At 42.9% G+C, this 18,485-nt stretch overlaps 1 protein-coding gene across 1 annotated transcript in view; it reads right to left on the bottom strand.

The window, feature by feature from the left end:
• The window catches only part of VPS37A (VPS37A subunit of ESCRT-I), a 1,253,527-nt gene that overhangs the window by 599,872 nt on the left and 635,170 nt on the right, over nt 1-18,485 (bottom strand). Inside the window, exon 6 of the mRNA XM_044062409.1 lies at nt 3,647-3,717. Coding sequence (XP_043918344.1) covers nt 3,647-3,717 — 71 coding nt within the window. The remainder of the gene's footprint in view (nt 1-3,646; nt 3,718-18,485) is intronic.

Genomic DNA, 18,485 nt, shown 5'->3' with positions numbered 1-18,485 from the left:
TTTTGAATTTCTACAACTGCTGGTTCCCTCTGACCGGTTAGAACATCAGGGATTTTTTTTTTTGCATATGGTGGGAAGATGGGAAAAGGGTGTGGTATAACCTTTGGATTTGATCTTTTGCACCCAAGAATCTTTTGTCATGTTTAGACAGGCATTTTGGTGCAAGGATAAATGTCCCCCAACTGACACCAAAGGAAAACAATCGGGCCTCCTTTCAGGATCACCGAATGCACTTACTCATGAAGGAGTCCCTGAAGCCCTGACTCTGCAGACCAACTCTGCCACATGGGTGGAGTCTTCCGCTGTGGTTCCCCCGCTGCCCCCGGGGGGGGAAATGCCTCCACATGTGTTCCAGAAAGGCCCTTGGGATTTTTTGAACTACATCTTTCCACCACTCCTCTGATTCCTAGAAAAGGATCTTGGGGTGAAAAAACATACGCCCACAGGAGAAAGGGTCTTATTATCCTTCTCACACCTAGATAAGGTCTCTCTTACTTTTGGGCCAAACAAAGATGATCTGTCAAAGAGTGCATTAACGAGTGAAGACTTAAATGGTTCCTCCACGTCACATAGGTGCATCCACGCATGTCTCCTTATGGCTATGCTTGTACCCGCTGTTCTGGAGGTCCCCTTGGCTGTATGCGCAATAAGCCTCAGGGATGAGTTTGCACAGACTCTTAGATGGCTAACTGGGAGGCAAATTTCTCTTGGAGTCCCTCAGTAACAGCTCCTGCCAGGGTTATCTGGCAATTCCTCGATCAGATCCCTTGATCAGATCCCTTTGAAGTCTTGTGAAATGTGCCAGGAAATTCAAAGACCTTAGGGTGAAGGTTGATGAAGCATAAACTCTCCTCCCAAATCTATCCATCGCCTGAGACTCCCTGATGGGTGGATGGATAGATTAACACTCCTCAGGGAGTTCCTTTGTCCTGGCGGCTGCTACAGCCATGGCATCCACTGCTAAACCTTCAGCCCAGAATTGCTTATCAGTGCAAATAAAAATTTTGTCTTGTCACTTAGGGATGGGTTCAATGGTGTCTGGAACTTTCCACACCCACTGAGAAATCAACTGGATGAGTTCATCAGTGGGTAGGGGTCACCCAAGAGGCAGACGGGTGAGCACGGAAAGGTGCAGGTAAACTGATTTCACCGAGGAGGCTTTTGGGACTTCCAGTCACCCCTCTCTTTCAAAATTTCTAGGATGTCTCCTTGTTACCTGGTGATCTTGGGGACCTTTCCCTCTTATCAGAATCTGTATCTTTAGTGACCAATTCCTGTGGGGAATCCAAGTGCTTCCTCTTGCACTTCTTCTGAGGGACTGTGTGTGAGAAATCTGAAGCTTTGGCACTCACTGCCCCAGTGGAGAGACAGGTCGAGTAACTGAGTTAAAGGAGGGGATCTGTTCAGAGGAGGAAGGGGCTGACTGAGTCACTGCAAGAGACAGGGCCCTCTCCATTGCCTCGAAGGCTGGACCATGAAAGAAGGAAAGGAGCCTGGAACAGAGATAGACTGCCTCAGAATAGAGGTCACCCCCCACTCCAAAGAAACCGCCCTTGAGACAGAAACCGGGACTGAACTGATCCAAGCCAATGCTCAGAGGTGCAGGAATGGCTCCGAAACAATTGGAGTTGACTCCTCTCCCCTCTGGAACTAACAGGGCAGATATGGCCCCAGCAGGTCTCTGGTTCCGAAATCACCAAAGAGGTCAGGGTAATGATAGGTTCTGAAGAAAGAGAGATCTCAGGAACCAATACAGTCAGTGCCAGAAGACTCTGAACTGTAAGCTCTGAAGCCTCAGAGGTCGTCAGAGGAGGAATGGTTAAAGGGGTGAATGAATGCTCGGTTCTTGGACCCAAAGGGGATAGAGCCTAAGGGAATCCTTTAAGTCCTCTTGCCCACAAAATTTTATTCATGAGTCTCTCCACATCCAGCTCTGTAACTGTAAAGCTTCTGGTGGAATGGGTTGATGACAGGGAAGGAGATTTTGGTATCTGAAGAAACACTTCTTATAGCTCACACACAAAGGGGTTGACAGATGGGGAGTAAATAGTCCTGGCTAAGACTTCCTGTTGTTCAACATCGAAAGTCTGTGCTGACATAGTCACTGCCATCAAAGTAGCAGCAGGTAAACTCTGCTGTGCAGAAGGCTTCTGCATCAAAGGTTTTGTAATAGTGGTTGTGGTAGGTGCTGGGGATTTTCCCAGAACCAAAGACTTAGAGCCAGAGACCTCCGGTTCTGAGGTGCTTTTCAGAACAGAGGATTTCAGTTTCTTAGATTTTGGTGCTGACAGGGAAGTTGGGACCAACAAACTCCTCTTTTTACCCCTCTCCAAGAAAGACGAGGAAAAAGGGGAAAAAATATCTGATTACTCTTACCTGTCACAGATATGGCCTTTCCAAAGGCAGAGGGGATCAAACCCTTCAAAACTAGTTTATTTCATCTCTCAACAAGGGTTCTGTGGCTGAACCCATGGCAGATACTGCAGTCCTCCTGCAAATGTACAGGACTCTAACAATATACACAAAGTGTTAGTCAGACAAGGGAATGTTGTGGCCACATTTTTGGCAGTTTTTAAAGCCAGAAGGGGCCTTAGCTTTCTTAGTCATATCACAAAACACAGGCTGGAAGGCACACACACACATACATGCAAGGGGAGGAGAGAAACACAAGTTGAGAAGCAAAAGAGGGAGACTGATTTTTTTAAACAGCAGAGGAGAAGAAAACTAACAATGACCATTATAGTACACCAACGTGTATGGAAAGAGGCTATCGATGACAGCAAAGAAAACACACTAAACTGTATGAAGGAAAAGGCAAATGGTAGCTGAAGGGAAGAGGAACAGCAAAAAGAAACAATGGAGGAAAAAAAGAGAGAAAACTGAAGAAATCGGAAAGTTTTACCTAAGAAACAATGGAAACTCAAGAGCTCTGACAAAACGTGTCTGTCAGGAAAAGCAACAATTGATATGAGGTAACTGGGGGGAAAGGGACTGTGGATAGAGGTGAAGCTCGAGAGTTTTGGCTTCCATGTGCTGTAATAACAGAGGAGTCACTTCCGATATCAGAACTGAACAATACTTCAAGAATAAAATGAAAACTGACATCAGATTAAATGTTATAAAGACAAATGAACTGGAGTTGGGATCTTTAGAAAAACCGAAGGAGCAAATGTCAGAGAAATGGAATTTATGGAAACAATGCATGCAGAATCTTTCTCAGGAGAAGTGAGGTTTAAGTGAAGCCCAAAAAACTGAACAATATATATGATGTTGGAAATTAATGAAAACTGTTTAAAAGAAAACAAACTTGCACAATGACAATAATGGAATCTGTTACTGAGGTATCTTTTTTTCCCATTAATGTATGGGAACTCTTGCTACAATTTAAAATATGAAAATGTAATAAAAATGCTTAACAAAAGACATTAATTAATCTAATCTGTTACTGCACCACCCTTTTAAAACTACCACCGACTCCGTAAATAATTTCAAATTAAGAAAATTAATGATCTACTGAAGTAAAAGTCATAGGTTACTGCATTCACTTTACTTATATGAATCCCCCCTGTCCATCATACCAGTGGTTACTTTATTTTTCTTTTCAAGGTTCCCCTTATTACTTCAGGAAATAAGGAAAAAGTCACACCTTAGATCTGAGAGCTCAGGAAATGCTTCAGGAACATCAGGCATCTTGTTGCTGCACCCATTTTGGCCTACCTAAAGTGAAGCAAATAAAAATAACCAAGATTCTGAAAAGAGAAGTAAAAATAAGGCATGCAAATTCCACAGGAGAACACAGGTATATTATTCCTATAAATTCAAGACTCTGGCTAAAATCCTGAACATATAAATATTAATAAAGAAGTAACATGAAATTTATTGTGGTAGGCAAAGCAACCTGTGACTGGTGAATCAGAGACTGACATAAAAAGTACAGTTGTGTACCTACCATAAATGTACATGTTCGAGTGTATTCACTGTTGCAGTCATTACACTTGGGTTATCCTGCCGGCAGGCTACCCGCAGTCAGCCTGAATTTCAAAGTCTAGGTCCGGCGTCGGTTGCTGTCACCTCTTCCCTGACGTCAGTGTGCCAGGGGTATAAAAGATGCAGCCAATGCCATTTTCTTCAGTTTTTCTTGCCCCAGATGTCAGGTGCCCCCAAACTGGTAGGCTGAAAATTATGCCAATAAAGTATGCATGCAAAAAAATAAAAAATTTCCTTCATCTACAAGCAAATACACCACATAGGTTGTATAGGATAGAGAAGTACAGAAAAGTCCCAGCAAGAAAAGGGGGATGGTGGGTGGGTAACCTGGACTGCAACAGTGAATACACTCGAGCATCTACATTTATGGCAGGTACACAACTGTACTATGTTCGTGTTTCACTGTTGCAGTCATTACACTTGGGTTGAATCCCAAAGCTGAGGTTGGGTGGCTGGGTCTAAATAGGATTAGGAGAGGCTATAAGGCCCTGCAGAACTGCAGTGGCAAAGCCTGCTCTGGATTTAGAGAGGTAAGTAGCAGTGCCTGGTAAAAGTGTGCACTGAATTCCAAGTTGCAGCCTCTAAAATGTCTTTGGTTGGTACTCCTCTGAGGAAGACTGCTGAAGTGGCTGCTGCTCTGGTCGAGTGAGGCCTAATGCCTTTAGACACTGATTTGCCATGTTGTGAATAGCAGAAACGAATGCAGTGGCCTATCCATTTTGAAATAGTCTGCTTTGAGATGGCCTTTCCTTGGGATCCTGCAGCATATGCCACTAAGAGTTGCTCAGTCTTTCTGAAAGCTTTAGTTCTGTCCAAGTAGAAGCGTAGCTGTCTATGTCCAAAGAATGCAGGAGTCTCTCACCCTTATTCTGTGGGTTTGGATAAAAGGTAGGCAAATGAATGGTTTGGTTAAGGGCAACATTGGACATTACCTTAGGCATAAATGTCGGGTTCGTCCTCAGAGAAACCCTGTCTGGATGGAAAATGATAAAAGGTTCCACAGCCATGAGTGCCTGTAATTCTGAGACTCGTCTTGCAGAGGTTATTGCTAGGAGCAGAGCTGTTTTCCAAGATAAGCACTTCATTTCATCTGCATTGGCTGGCTCAAAAGGCGGCAGTGTGAGTTTTTCCAAGACATAATTGAGGTCGCATGCAGGTATTGGTGCTCTCCTTGGAGGTCTTATGTTTTTGGTCCCTCTGAGGTACTGTCTTAGTAATGGATGTGAAAAAAATTGGTGGTTCCGTATTGTAATGAGCTGAAATGGCAGAGGCATGGATTTTAATTGATGAAAAGGATAGGCCTTTGGTCCAGCATCTCAGTTAGGTATTGTAAAATCTGAGGAATATTTGGTACAAACGTGTCAATTCCTTGTGCCTGGTTCCAAGCACAGAATCTTTTCCATTTTTCTGCATAAGATTTTCTGGTACTGGGCCTCCTGGTCTCCAAAATAATATCTATCACTGCTTTAGAGAGAGGTATGTTCTGAATGGCTACATTATCCACCATGCTGCCAGATTTAGGGTTCTGGGTTGGCTGTACAGGATCTGATTGTTTCGTTGGGTTAGTAAATGAGGAATTAGAGGCAATGTCCAAGCTGGGCCTTGAGACAAGCTCTTTAGATTGGGTACCAGTGCTGGCGGGGCCAGTCTGGAGCAATCAGAATCATTTTTGGCTTCTCTTGTCTGACCTTTAGGAGGAGAGGCAGAGGAGGGAAGGCATATTACTGTTAGGGTTTTCCAGCTGAATGACAGAGCATCCACTTTCCATGCTTGCTTGTGATATGCCCTTGTGCAGAATCTCTGTAGTTGGCAGTTGTGAGGGGAGGTAAATAGACATATGTCTGGGCATCCCCATTTCTTTATTATCGTGCTGAAGACTTGTGGATCCAGTTTCCACTCATGGGGATCCGTGAGGTTTCTGCTTAGTTCGTCTGCCAGAGTATTTTTCTTTCCTGGCAGGAATTGTGCTTGCAGGTGTACTTGATAAGTCAATGCTGTGTCCCACAAAGTCATGGCTTGTCTGCAGATGGGATAGGAAAGAGTGCCTCCCTGCTTGTTTATGTACCACGTGACTGTAGTATTGTCCATCCTTATCAGTAGCTGTCCTGGATAGAGTAGATCCTTGAAAGCTGTCAGGGTATTCTAAACAGCTAGCATCTCTTTTTGATTGATATGAAGATGCCTTTGGCTTGTGGGCCATGTGCCCTGAATACATTTTCCTGCCATGTGGGCCCCCAAGGCATAATCTGAAGCATCTGTTGTTAATGACTGCCTGGCTGTGGGTAGGGTGAATGGCTGTCCCTTGTTGTGGTGACAGGCCTGTGCCCACCATCGAAACTCCTGTCGCAGGCAAGGAATGAGGGTAATTAATGTTTCCAGGCTGTGACAATGTTGAGTCCAAACACTTTTTAGATACCACTGTAGTTTCCTCATATGCAGTCTGGCATATGGAATTAGCAGAATGCAGGAAGCCATAAAGCCCAAAGCCTGCAGAATTTCTTTTGCAGATAACTGGGTCTTTGTTGCTAACATTTTGAAGTAAGAAGTCAGTTGCCTTTGTCTGGCGTGAGATAAGCCATCTGGGCAGTTGTATTTAAGCTTGCACCTAGGAATATTATCTCTTGAGTACTAGTTTTGATTTATTTTCATTTACTGTGCACCCTAGGCAAATTAGTAATATTTTTACAAACGCCAGATGCTTTAGTAGAATGTCCTTGCTCTCTGCTTGAATAAGGCAATCGTCTAAGTAAGGATATATCTGAATTCCTCTTTGTCTGCAAAATGCAATTACTGGTGCCAGTCATTTGTGAAGACCCTGGGCGCAGTAGATAAGCCAAAGGGCAGTGCAGAGAATTGGTAGTGCATTGAGCCAGCTGTGAATCTGAGGTATCTTCTGCAAGATTGTCTGATTGGAATATGCAGGTATGCCTCTTTTAGGTCCAAAGTTACAAGCCAAGCCTTCTTGCCCAGCATGGGCAGAAGCTGCTGCAGAGTCAACATTTTGAATCTTGAAACATCCGGAAATGTATTTAAAATAGACAGGTCCAGTACTGGTCTCCAGGCTTTGTCTTTTCTGGGTACCAAGAAAAGTCTTGAGTAAAATTCTTGTCCCTGCTCTTGCTGTGGTACTTGCTGAATGGCTCTCATGTCCATGAGGGATGAAACTTGTTTTTGTGCCTCTGCCCATTGATTGTGTGGCAGGTCTGGCATACCTTTTGCCCTTGGCAGGGTGTGATAGTGGAACCTGTAGCCCTAGGACACTATATTCAAGACCCATTTGTCCTGGGTGATCATGTGCCAATTTTGAGAAAAATGTGCTAGTTTTCCCCCCTAAGGGGACTGCCAAAAGAGAAGTGCTTGGTGCTGGCAGAGGAAAGTCATTGGGACTGTCTCTTGTATGGCTGTGAATTGTCTTCTCTGCTTTTGGAGGTCGAAGCACCCACTGTTTGGGCCTGTATGAGCCCTGGGGCTGGGATCTGCCTCTGGGAGTCTGTATCTGCCTCTCTGTCACCTGTCTGACACTGGAAAGGACCATTTCTTTGTAGGCCAGTTCCTGCTAAATATGCGTGGTTGTACCTGTAAGAAATCCTTTACTGTTTGCATAGATTTTGCTTTGTCCTCCATTTTCTTAAACACCTCCTCTGCTTTAACACCAAATAAGGTATCATGCTGTAATGTAGCATCTAATAATTTTGCTTTAACATGATCAGGCAGATTCTGTTCCTTTAACCAAGCATGCCTTCTAATGACAGAACCCGTAAGTGCAGCCCTGCAAGAGGCCTCCAGAGAATCAAAACCACATTGCAATGTATGCTTTCCCACTTGTTCAGATGCATGCAATAAATCCTGCAATTCCTTATTTTCTGCACAATCAGAATTTGACAACATTTTCTGTTTTAGGAGCGACATTAAGTACTGCTGATAATTAAGCATATGAAATTGACAATTTAAAGCTCTCACAGCCAACGTAGCAGAAGTGTAAACATTTTTCCCCATCTGTCTAGTGCCCTTGAATCTCTATCAGAGGGGATAGGGTTTTTGCAGTAGAAGCCTTGGCCCCTTTGGGACCCTAAGAAATAGTGTCTGGGTCAGCAGCAGGGTTTTTATACAGAAATTTATGTGAATCTGGAACCCTGTAGTATCTGTCTGGTTTAACAGGGGCAGGAGGTAAAGAGTCAGGAGAAAGTCCGGACTCTGAAAATACATCTACAATGTCTAACACAGGAGGAATAGCCAAAGGCCTGTGCTGAGGTAGTAAAAGAAAATCTCTAAGCCTTTTCTTAGATTCTGAGTAGTCTTGGCTCTCCCAGTGGAAGTGCTCCCTCATAGTATGCAGGGTTTCCCCAAAATAATAATCCTCAAGCGGTGAGGCTGAAGGGATAGATTCTTCAGCATCAGAATCCTCATAAGGAGGAAGAGAGTATTCCTGTTCAGATGAGGAGTCAAACCGAAATGGAAACCTGATCTGAAGATTCGTATTCTATCTCTTGCCTAGGCTTCTTGTCAGGAGGGGGATGGGAACCCCTGATCAAGGTAATTAGGTCTTCGGCCATTTTGAGCATCTGTTTTTTAGGCATGGTAGTCTGTCCAGGAGAATGCTGTACTTGTTCCTTTGTCTTTAGAACTGCTTTATTCTTTGCTTTGGAAGCTGTAGTAGGCTTTACATATAAATGTGTAGGTCTGAAAACACCCTCAGAAGCCGATGCCTGCTCAGCGGCTCCGGACCCATCTGAGGGAATAGTTTCCACGTGTCCACTACCTTGAGTATCCAGAGGCCTAGCTGGCTCCACGTGGGAGTGGTCAGCGGCCTGTGGCTCTGAGGTAACGGGTGCCAGGGGCTGCGAAAATGCCTCACTGAGAACAGGCGACTAGCTTAGTGGAAGCCTTGTCGGTTTTGGACCTCGAATGCCTGTTCTTTTCTTTTTCCTTGTGCTTTTTATAAACTCCGGTCGTTGGCTGTTCCAATGGCATTATATAATTGAATCTTCGGCCAAAGTAATGAAAGGCAAAATCGTACCGACGCTTAATAATGCGTTGGCTAAATCTAGCACAAAACCGATAGCTAGCAACGTTGTGATCAGGGCCTAGGCAAGGAATACAGTAAGAATGAAACTCCTTATGAGGTATTTGCTTCCCACAAGAAATGCAATTGTTAACTTTTTCTGACATCGGATTGGAGCACGAAAAAAGTTTCCCCAACGGGGTACTTAGCTTTAATGAAGAATTCGGATCTGAAATTCGTTTTTGAAAATATCAGTAGCCGGCCAACCGGCACTTAGAAACTGCTTTTGCTTCGGGCACCGCATGGCAAGAAAGACTGGGGAAAATGGCATCGGCTGCATCTTTTATACCCCTGGCGCACTGACGTCAGGGAAGAGGTGACAGCAACCGATGCTGGACCTAGACTTTGGAATTCAGGCCGACTGCGGGTAGCCTGCCAGCAGGATAACCCAAGTGTAATGACTGCAACAGTGAAACACGATGAACATCCAGCTATATCACTGCAAGAAGTGTTAACTACATCACTGTTGCATTATCTTCACTACAAACTCTGCTGAGAATAGCTGTTTAATGAAGTCTGCAAAATAAGTTGTGGATTAAAAACAGCGTGAAGGAAAACTTTAATATAGTTCAGATTTATGTACACAGTACGAGAAAATGAGTTTCCGAGCGAGTCCAACATCAACATCAACATCAACCAGGGTAAAATAGTCTGATCCTGTTCATAAATAAGGTATCTGCCTATGAATATATCTATCACCCACTGAAACCACTGATCACTACATATTGCTGCAATAATCTATATTAGAAGGCCACCCTCTAATTTCTTCAAATGTTTTGGGTCTCTAATACTGCGAGTTAAATGGACCCCATTACCAACTCAGGCTACAATTATAGTTCATGAAATTAGTATTGCTTCAGTCTTGGATGCTAGGCAAAAGTACTATTGTCAGCACCCAGAATATCCTCCTCCTGTGGTTCATATGGGATTACATGCATTGGTAGCATATTCAAGTATGCCTGAAAATTATTTAGCAGTCCAGTTGCTCCTATTACTTTAACTGTCAGGATGTCTTAATTCTACATTGCTCTACATTTTGCTTGCACATCTGGTATTTTATGACTGCCTCTCTCACGTATGTTTGATACTGCAATCACTAGGTACAACCATTTATGATTAATGCTACTTTTTCCTCTTTTCTCTAGGGCTACTGTATCTGTTTTTCCTGCATCTGTTTTCTTAACTGTCAGTACTTGGTGAACCCATGTGATCTAAACTTCCATCACTGTCAATAACACTTTCTGGTTCGCGTTTCCAGTGCTTCTCAGCTAGTTGTATACTGCAATGTTTGCACAATTCCCCAATGCAGCAGTCTAGACACATGACTGTGCCTTTCAGTATACTGATCCTCGAGCCATGAGTGCATTATAACTAGCAGCAAGATGTGCAACAAATTATTCCAGTTTTGTATAACAGAAAGTACAGTTGTGTACACTTACCATAACTGTAGATGTTTGAGTGTGTTCACTGTTGCAGTCATTACATTTGGGTAATCTGCTGGCATGATGCCCTCAGTCGGCCTGAATTCCAAAGTCTTGGGTCCTGCGTTGGTTGCTGTCTCCTCTTCCATGACTTCACGTCGTCAGGGGTATAAAACATGCAGCAGACGCCATTTTCTTTAGTTTTTCTTGCCCCCGATATATATATATATATATATATATATATATATATATATATATATATATATATATATACACATATATATATATATATATATATATATATATATATATACATGCATCAATATAAACTTTACCTTCATCTACAACCAAATACACCACATAGGTTGTAGAAGACACAGAAGGAAAGATAAACTGTAAAATGACAGGGGGATGGTGGGAGGGTAACCTGGACTGCAACAATGAATACACTCAAACATCTACATTTATGGTAAGTGTACACAACTGTACTATGTTCTTCGTATTTCACTGTTGCAGTCATTACATTTGGGTAGAATCCCAAAGCTATGGTTGGGGAGGCTGGAGCTAAACAGCATTAGGTGCAGCAATAAGGCCCTGCAGCACTGCAGTGGCAAAGCCTGCCCTGGACTTAGAGGCAAATGGTAATGCTTTGTAAAGGTGTGAACAGAACTCCAAGTAGCAACCTCTAGAATGTCTTTGGTTGGTAATCCTCTGAGAAAGGCTGCTGAAGTAGGTGCAGCTCTGGTGGAATGAGACCTAATGCCCTTGGGCAAAGGTTTATCATGGTGTAAGTAGCAGAAACGGATGCAGTGTCTTATCCACTTTGAAACTGTCTGCTTTGAAATAGCCTTTCCTTCTGATCCTGCAGCATATGACACAAGTAATTGCTCAGTTTTTCTTAGAGCTTTAGTCCTGCTCAAGTAGAAATTTAGCTGTCTGTGTATGTCCAAGGAATGTAGAATTCTCTCCCCTTTGTTTGGATAAAAAGTTGGCAGATTAATTGTCTATTTAAGAGCCACACTGGAAACCACCTTACGCATAAAAATAGGATTTGTCCTCAGAAACACCCTGTCCGGGTAAAATATGATAAAAGGCTCTACAGTCATGAGGGCCTGTAGCTCTGAAACTCTTCTTGCTGAAGTAATTGCTAGTAGCACAGCTGTCTTCCATGATAAGAACTTTATATCAGCGGTAGCAGCTGGTTCAAATGAAGGCAGGGTGAGCTTTTCCAACACATAATTGAGGTCCCATGCAGGTAATGGTGATCTTCTAGAAGGCCTTAAATTTTTGGCTCCTTTAAGATACTGCTTTATTAAAGGATGAGAAAAGATTGGTGGCTCTGTATTGTAATGAGCTGAAATGGCAGAGGCTTGGATTTTGATTGATGAGAAAAATAGGCCCTTGTCAAGCATCTCAGTCAAGTATTGTAATATCTGAGGAATATGTGGTTCTGCTGTATCAGTTCCTTGTACCCGATTCCAAGCACAGAATCTCTTCCATTTCTCAACATAAGATTTTCTAGTACTAGGCCTTCTGGCTTCCAAAATGACATCCATCACAGCTTTACTGAGAGGTGTTGTTTGTATGTTTACATGATTAGCCATGCTGCCAGGTTCAGAGTCTGTGTTTGATTGTGCAGGATCTGATTGTTTTGCTGGGACAGTAGTTGTGGTCTTTGAGGCAAGATCCAAGCTGGGTATTGAGACACGTTCCTTAGGATTGGGTACCAATATTGGCGGGGATAGTCCGAGGCAATTAATATCATCTTTGGCTTCTCTTGTCCGACTTTTATGAGGACCTTGGGTAGAAGAGGCAAAGGAGGAAAGGCATAAACTGATAGGTTTTTCCAAATGAATGATAGAACGCCCACTTTCCATGCTCGTCTGTGATAAGTCCTTTTGCAGAATCTTTTCAATTGACAATTCTGAGGGGAGGCAAATAGATCTATGTCTGGGCTCCCCCATTTCTCTGTTATCATGCTGAAGACTTGTAGATTTAGTTTCCACTCGTGAGGATCCATAAGGTTTCTGCTTAAATAGTCTGCCAGAGTGTTTTGCTTTCCTGGCAGGAATTGAGCTTGAAGATGTATTTGGTAGGTCAAAGCTGTGTCCCACAGTGCCATGACTAATCTGCAAAGGGGGTAAGAGTGTGTGCCCCCTTGCTTGTTTATATATCACATGACTGTGGTGTTGTCCGTCGCTGTTAGGGCATTTTGAAAAGCTAGCATCTCTTTCTGGTTGATATGTAGATGCATTTGTTTAGGTGCCCATATGCCCTGAATGCATCTTCCTGCCATGTGGGCCCCCCAGGCATAGTCTGAAGCGTCTGTTGTTAAGGTCTGGCTGGCAGGGGGTAGAGTGAAGGGCCATCCCATGTTTTGGTGACAGGCCTTTGCCCACCACAGAAACTCCTGTTGCAGGCAGAGAATGAGAGGAATCATTGTTTCCAGACTGTGTGAATGTTGACTCCATAAACTTTTTAGGTAACACTGACGTTTCCTCATAAGCAGTCTCGCATATGGAATTAGTAGGATGCAGGATGCCATGAAGCCCAGAGCCTGCAGAATTTGTCTTGCAGAAGACTGTGCTTTTGTTGCCATCAGTTTGAAGTAAGTAGTCAGTTACCTTTGTTTGTCTGGCGTGAGGTAAGCCATCTGGGCAGTTGTATTCAAGCATGCACCCAGGAATGTTATCTTTTGAGAGGGTACCACTTGTGATTTCTTTTCGTTTATTGTGTACCCTAGGCATGGTAGAAGCCTTTTCACAAATGCCAGGTGTCGAAGAAGAGTGTCCTTGTTCTCTGCTCGAATGATACAGTCGTCCAAGTAAGGATATATTTGTATACTTCTTTCTCTGCAAAATGCAATTACTGGTGCCAGGCACTTTGTAAAGACCCAGGGAGCAGTAGATAAGCCAAAGGGCAGTGCAGCGAATTGGTAATGCATTAAGCCAGCCTTGAATCTGAGGTGTCTTTTGCACGACTGTCTTATTGGGACATGCAGGTATGCCTCTTTTAGGTCTAAAGTCACCAACCAAGCATTCTTGCCCAGCATGGGCAGAAGCTGCTGCAGAGTCAGCATTTTGAATTTTGGAATATCCAGGTATGTGTTCAGAATCGATAAATCCAGTACTGGCCACCAGGGCCTTGTCCTTTCTGGGTACCAAGAACAGTCGAGTAAAAACCTTGTCCTTTTTGCTGTTCTGGTACTGTATGAATGGCCCTCATATCCATGACTGACGTAACCTGTTCTTGTGCCTCTGCCCATTGATTTTTTTAGCAGATCTGGCCAACCATTTGCCATTGGCAGAGTGTGGAAATGGAATCTGTATCCCTGTGATACGATGTTTAGTACCCACATGTCCTGGGTTATTAACTGCCAGTTATGAGCAAAAAGTGCTAATTTTCCCCCTATGGGTGCTGCTAAAAGATAAGTGCTTGGTGCAGGCAGAGGGAAGTCATTGGGATTACTTTCTGTAGGTTTGTGCTTTATCTCCTCCAGATTTGGAGGTGGATGCGTCCCATTGCTTTGACCTATATGAGTCTTGCACCTGATATCTGGAACCCTTAGGGCGTCTGGATTTGCCCCTTTGAACTCTGTCTGACACGGGAAAGGACCAATTTTTTGTAGGCCAGTGTCTACTGAATCTAGGTGGATGCACTTGTAAGAAGTCTTTAACAGTTTGCATAGACTTAGCTTTGTCTTCCATTTTCTTTAAAACCTCTTCTGCCTTAATACCAAACAGAGAATCATGCTGTAAAGGTACATCTAGCAATTTGGCTTTAACATGATCAAGCAAATGTTGTTTCTTTAACCAAGCATGCCTCCTAATCACAGATCCAGTAATTGTGGCCCTGCAGGAGGCCTCTAAAGAATCAAAACCACATTGTAAAGTATGCTTTCCAACTTGTTCAGCTGCATTCAATAATTCCTGCAATTCTTTATTTTCTGCACATTCTGAAATCAACATCATTTTCTGTTTCAGCAATCCCATAACATATTGTTGGTACTTAAGCATATGAAATTGACAGTTTAAGGCCCTGACTGCCAAGGCTACCGATGTATAAACCTTTTTTCTCCGTCTGTCCAGTGCCCTTGAATCTCTGTCAGAGGGGGTAAGATTTTTTGCTGTTGAGGCCTTAATTCCCTTTGGCACTGTGAAGTTTCAGGATCAGCAGCAAGGTTTCTAAATAAAAATTTATGTGAGTCAGGGACCCTGTAATATCTGTCCGGCTTACTGGGAGCCGAAGGTAAGGAGTCAGGGGTCAAGCTTGACTCCGAAAACACATCATCCACAATGTCTAAAACAGGGGGAATGGCTAAAAGGCTTGTGCTGAGGGAGAAGGAAATCCCTCAGCCTCTTTTTTGCTTCTGAGAAGTCTTGACTCTCCCAGTGAAAATGCTCCCTCAAAGTATGCAAGATTTCTCCAAATGAATAATCCTCAAGAGGAGATGCAGATGGAATAGACTCCTCAGCATCTGAATCATCAAAGGGAGGTAAAGAGAATTCCTGATCAGAAGAGGAATCAGAAGAAATAGAAACCTAGGAATCAGAAGAAATAGAAACCTGATCTGAAGATTCATAGTCAGTGTCTTGCCTAAGCCTCTTATCTGGAGGGGGATGGGTACCCCTGATCAAGGTAATAAGGTCTTCAGCCATTTTGATAATCTGTTTTTTAGGCATAGAGGCCTGTGCACGTGGCTCAGGCATCGTTTATTTAGTTTTAGAAGGTGTCTGCCTTTGGCTTAGCAGCTTTCGTCGGTTTGATATAAAAATGTTGAGATCTGAATACACCCTCAGAAGCTGGTGCCTGCTCAGCGGCTCTGGACCCATCCGAGGGAGATACATCCATCGGTCCAATACCTTGAGTATCTTCTGGCATGCCGGACTCCACATGGGTGTCGGTAGAGGCCTACAACTCGAAGGTAGCGGGTATCAGGGGCTGTGAAAGCGCCTGAGTACCGGCGACTGGCTTAGGAGAAGCTTTGTCGTTGGTTTTGGATCTTGACTGCCTTTCTCTGTCTTTCTTTGCGTTTTTTTATGTACTCCAGTAGTCGGACTGCTATCCGACGACATTTCTGGGTAGTTAAATCTGTTTCCAAAATACTTAGATTCAAAAATATACCGACGCTTAGTGCATTGGTTAAATCTAGCACAAAACCAACAACCAGGCACGTTGTGATCAGGGCCTAGGCAAGGAATACAGTATAAATGGAAATCCTTATGAGGTATTTGCTTCCCACAAGTAATACAATTAACTTTTTCTGACATCGGTAAAAAGCAAGAAAAAAGTTTCCCCAGCGGGGTACTTAGCTTTAGTGAAGACTTCGGTTCTGAAACTCAAACTCGAATATTTCAGTAGTCGACAAACTGGCACTTGCGAAATGCTTCTGCTTCGGGCACCACGCAGCAAGAAAGACTAAAGAAAATGGAGTTGGCTGCATGTTTTATACCCCTGATGACCTGACGTCATGGAGGAAGAGACAGCGGCCGACGCAGGACCCAGGACTTTGGAATTCAGGCCAACTGTGGGCAACCTGCCAGCAGATTGGTAATGACTGCAACAGTGAAACATGAACAATTGCAAGTTGTAAAAACTTTTTCAGATGATGCAAGAATGTCATCTGGTCTTGATAAATGTGCAAAAGCAACCTTTAAAGCAGAGAAACTGCAGCACCAAGAAAACATCAGTTTGGGACAATAATGTGAACTTGAGCAAGAGGGAGTGTATAAATATTTGGGGATTATTGCAGGATCAACAATAAAACATGAACAAATGAGAGTAAAACTTAGTAAGGAATACTTTACAAGACGTAAATTAATCTTGACAACAGCGCTGGCATCTAGGAACAAAATTCAAGATATAAACCAATCTGCTATTCCTATCCTAACAGTTTTGGCGTGACTGACTGGCCCCAAAATGTGTTGGATAGACTAGACAGGAAAACAAGGATGCTTCATGCTCATTGAATGATTTATAAAAATCAGTACATACCAAGATTATACATTCCCAGTTCCGAAGTAGGGGTGGGCCTCCTTGAAATTGATTACATGTATAGATCTGAAATCGGGGGAATGCACACATCTGCTGACCTCAAGTCCCAAACGGAGTGAAACTTTCAAAACATGAAGAGAAAAATCTAAGATGACTTCTCTGCTTAATTTAGCAGAAGCATATCGGCATCAAGCAGGAATGGAAATCAAACCAGAAGTAGATTATAATCAGGCAGCAACTAGAAAGACTACAAGGTGAAGGACCAGATGAGAAGGTAAGAAATGTGTAAAATGCATAAATACACTTGCAAGTATAGAAAACTTCTGGAAGAACTTCATGTAGATCAGGATCGAACACAGGAATGATCAAGGAGAGACGAATTCAAACCAAGAGATGAAAGGTTAATACTAGTGGCCCAAGATAGTATGCTATGTACACACTGGTTTACAAAGTCCATTGAACATGTGGGAGACAATAGACAAATGTAGATTTTGTAAAACAGAATTGGAAATCAGTTGCACACCTCGTTGGTGGTTGTCACATACTAATGACAGAAGGACTGTATACTGAAAGGCATAATAATGTGGCAAGACTGTTGCACTGGTGATTGTGCAAACATTATGGTACTGAAGTGTCTGAAAAACACTGGAAACAGCCACAAAGCATCATAAAAAATGATTAAGTCTACATCACAAGGGATCACCCATTACCAACAGTTCAAAAGACAGATGCTAGAAAACCAGATATAGTGATTCATGAAAAGACAAAATTAGCACTGACCACTGAAATCACCGCACCCAGTCACTACAGTGTCTTGCATATAGACAGAGACAAAGTCATAAAATATCAGGATTTGCAGGCAGAAACAATAGCAATGTGGAATAAAGATACCAAGACATTTCCAATAGTAGTAGGAGCAACAGGTCTTATAAAAAATGATCTACAATCATATTTAGACATGTTACCAATACATGTAACCCTGTACAAACTGTAAGAGTCATTGCTGGGCACATTGAGGGGTGCTGCGGAAAGCACTTCTGGCTGACATCAAAGATTGAAACAATACTAATTTCATGAACTTTAAACGCACTCTGACTTAGGAATGGGGTTCATTCCAGTCATAGTATTAGAAACCCAAAAGACTTGGGAAAATTACAAATAAATAAAATAAATAAATAAATATCAACCATTATATTGTTTGATGGGTCGCTAATAGTGGAATCCACCTCCAAACAGTAGACCTGTAACTAGTGGTGTTACACACGGATTAGTCCTGGGACCTCTACTGTTTGGAATCCATTTCTCCAAACAAAGTACAAGCAAAAAGTAAAGGTCTACGGCTTATAAAGTCTGCTGATGACTGCAAACTAGGAGCGTTCATACAATCTCCAAATGTCAACATCTTACAAGAGGTTCTTAAACAAATAATTGCTGCCAAAGTCATGGCCTTAAACTCAATGCAGAAAAATGTATTACCATCCCTTTCGGTAAGAGTGAGGTCCCTGCTAACTACCACATCAATAGCAACACCTTAAGTATGCACTCAGTGGTGACAGACCTGGGCACACAGGATAACAGCAACCTTATCTTTGATTACCATGTCTCCACAGGGGTAAGAAGGGAATTCTATATAGCTCATCTCAAATGAGCAGTGCCTCCAGAAAAAAGAAGTTGTAACCTCCTTGTACTCCTCCCTCATCAGTCCAATAACAGAGTACAACGCTCCTTTTGGTATGTAACCTAAGCACCTGCAGCAACTGGAGAGACCACAAATGTTTCTCATAAGGAAAATTCAAGGTCTTCAGCATCTGTCCTATGTGGATCATCTGAAATTACTGTCAATTTATTCTGTTTCATACAGACTACTTAGAGGCGATCTCTGCCTTGCATGCAAGGCAATCTCTGACCCTGCTTTACTGGAAATGCTGCATATCTGCAAGTCAAATGGTACACGGGTTATTCTCTCTAAAGACCTTAACCTGGTATGCGACTAACGGAACCTGCTGGAGGGAGATCTCCCA

Source organism: Protopterus annectens, chromosome 2.part1 (genome assembly GCF_019279795.1).
Source record: "Protopterus annectens isolate FY-2018-M chromosome 2.part1, PAN1.0, whole genome shotgun sequence".
Lineage (NCBI taxonomy): Eukaryota > Metazoa > Chordata > Ceratodontiformes > Protopteridae > Protopterus > Protopterus annectens.
This window is presented reverse-complemented; position numbering and strand designations above follow the sequence as displayed.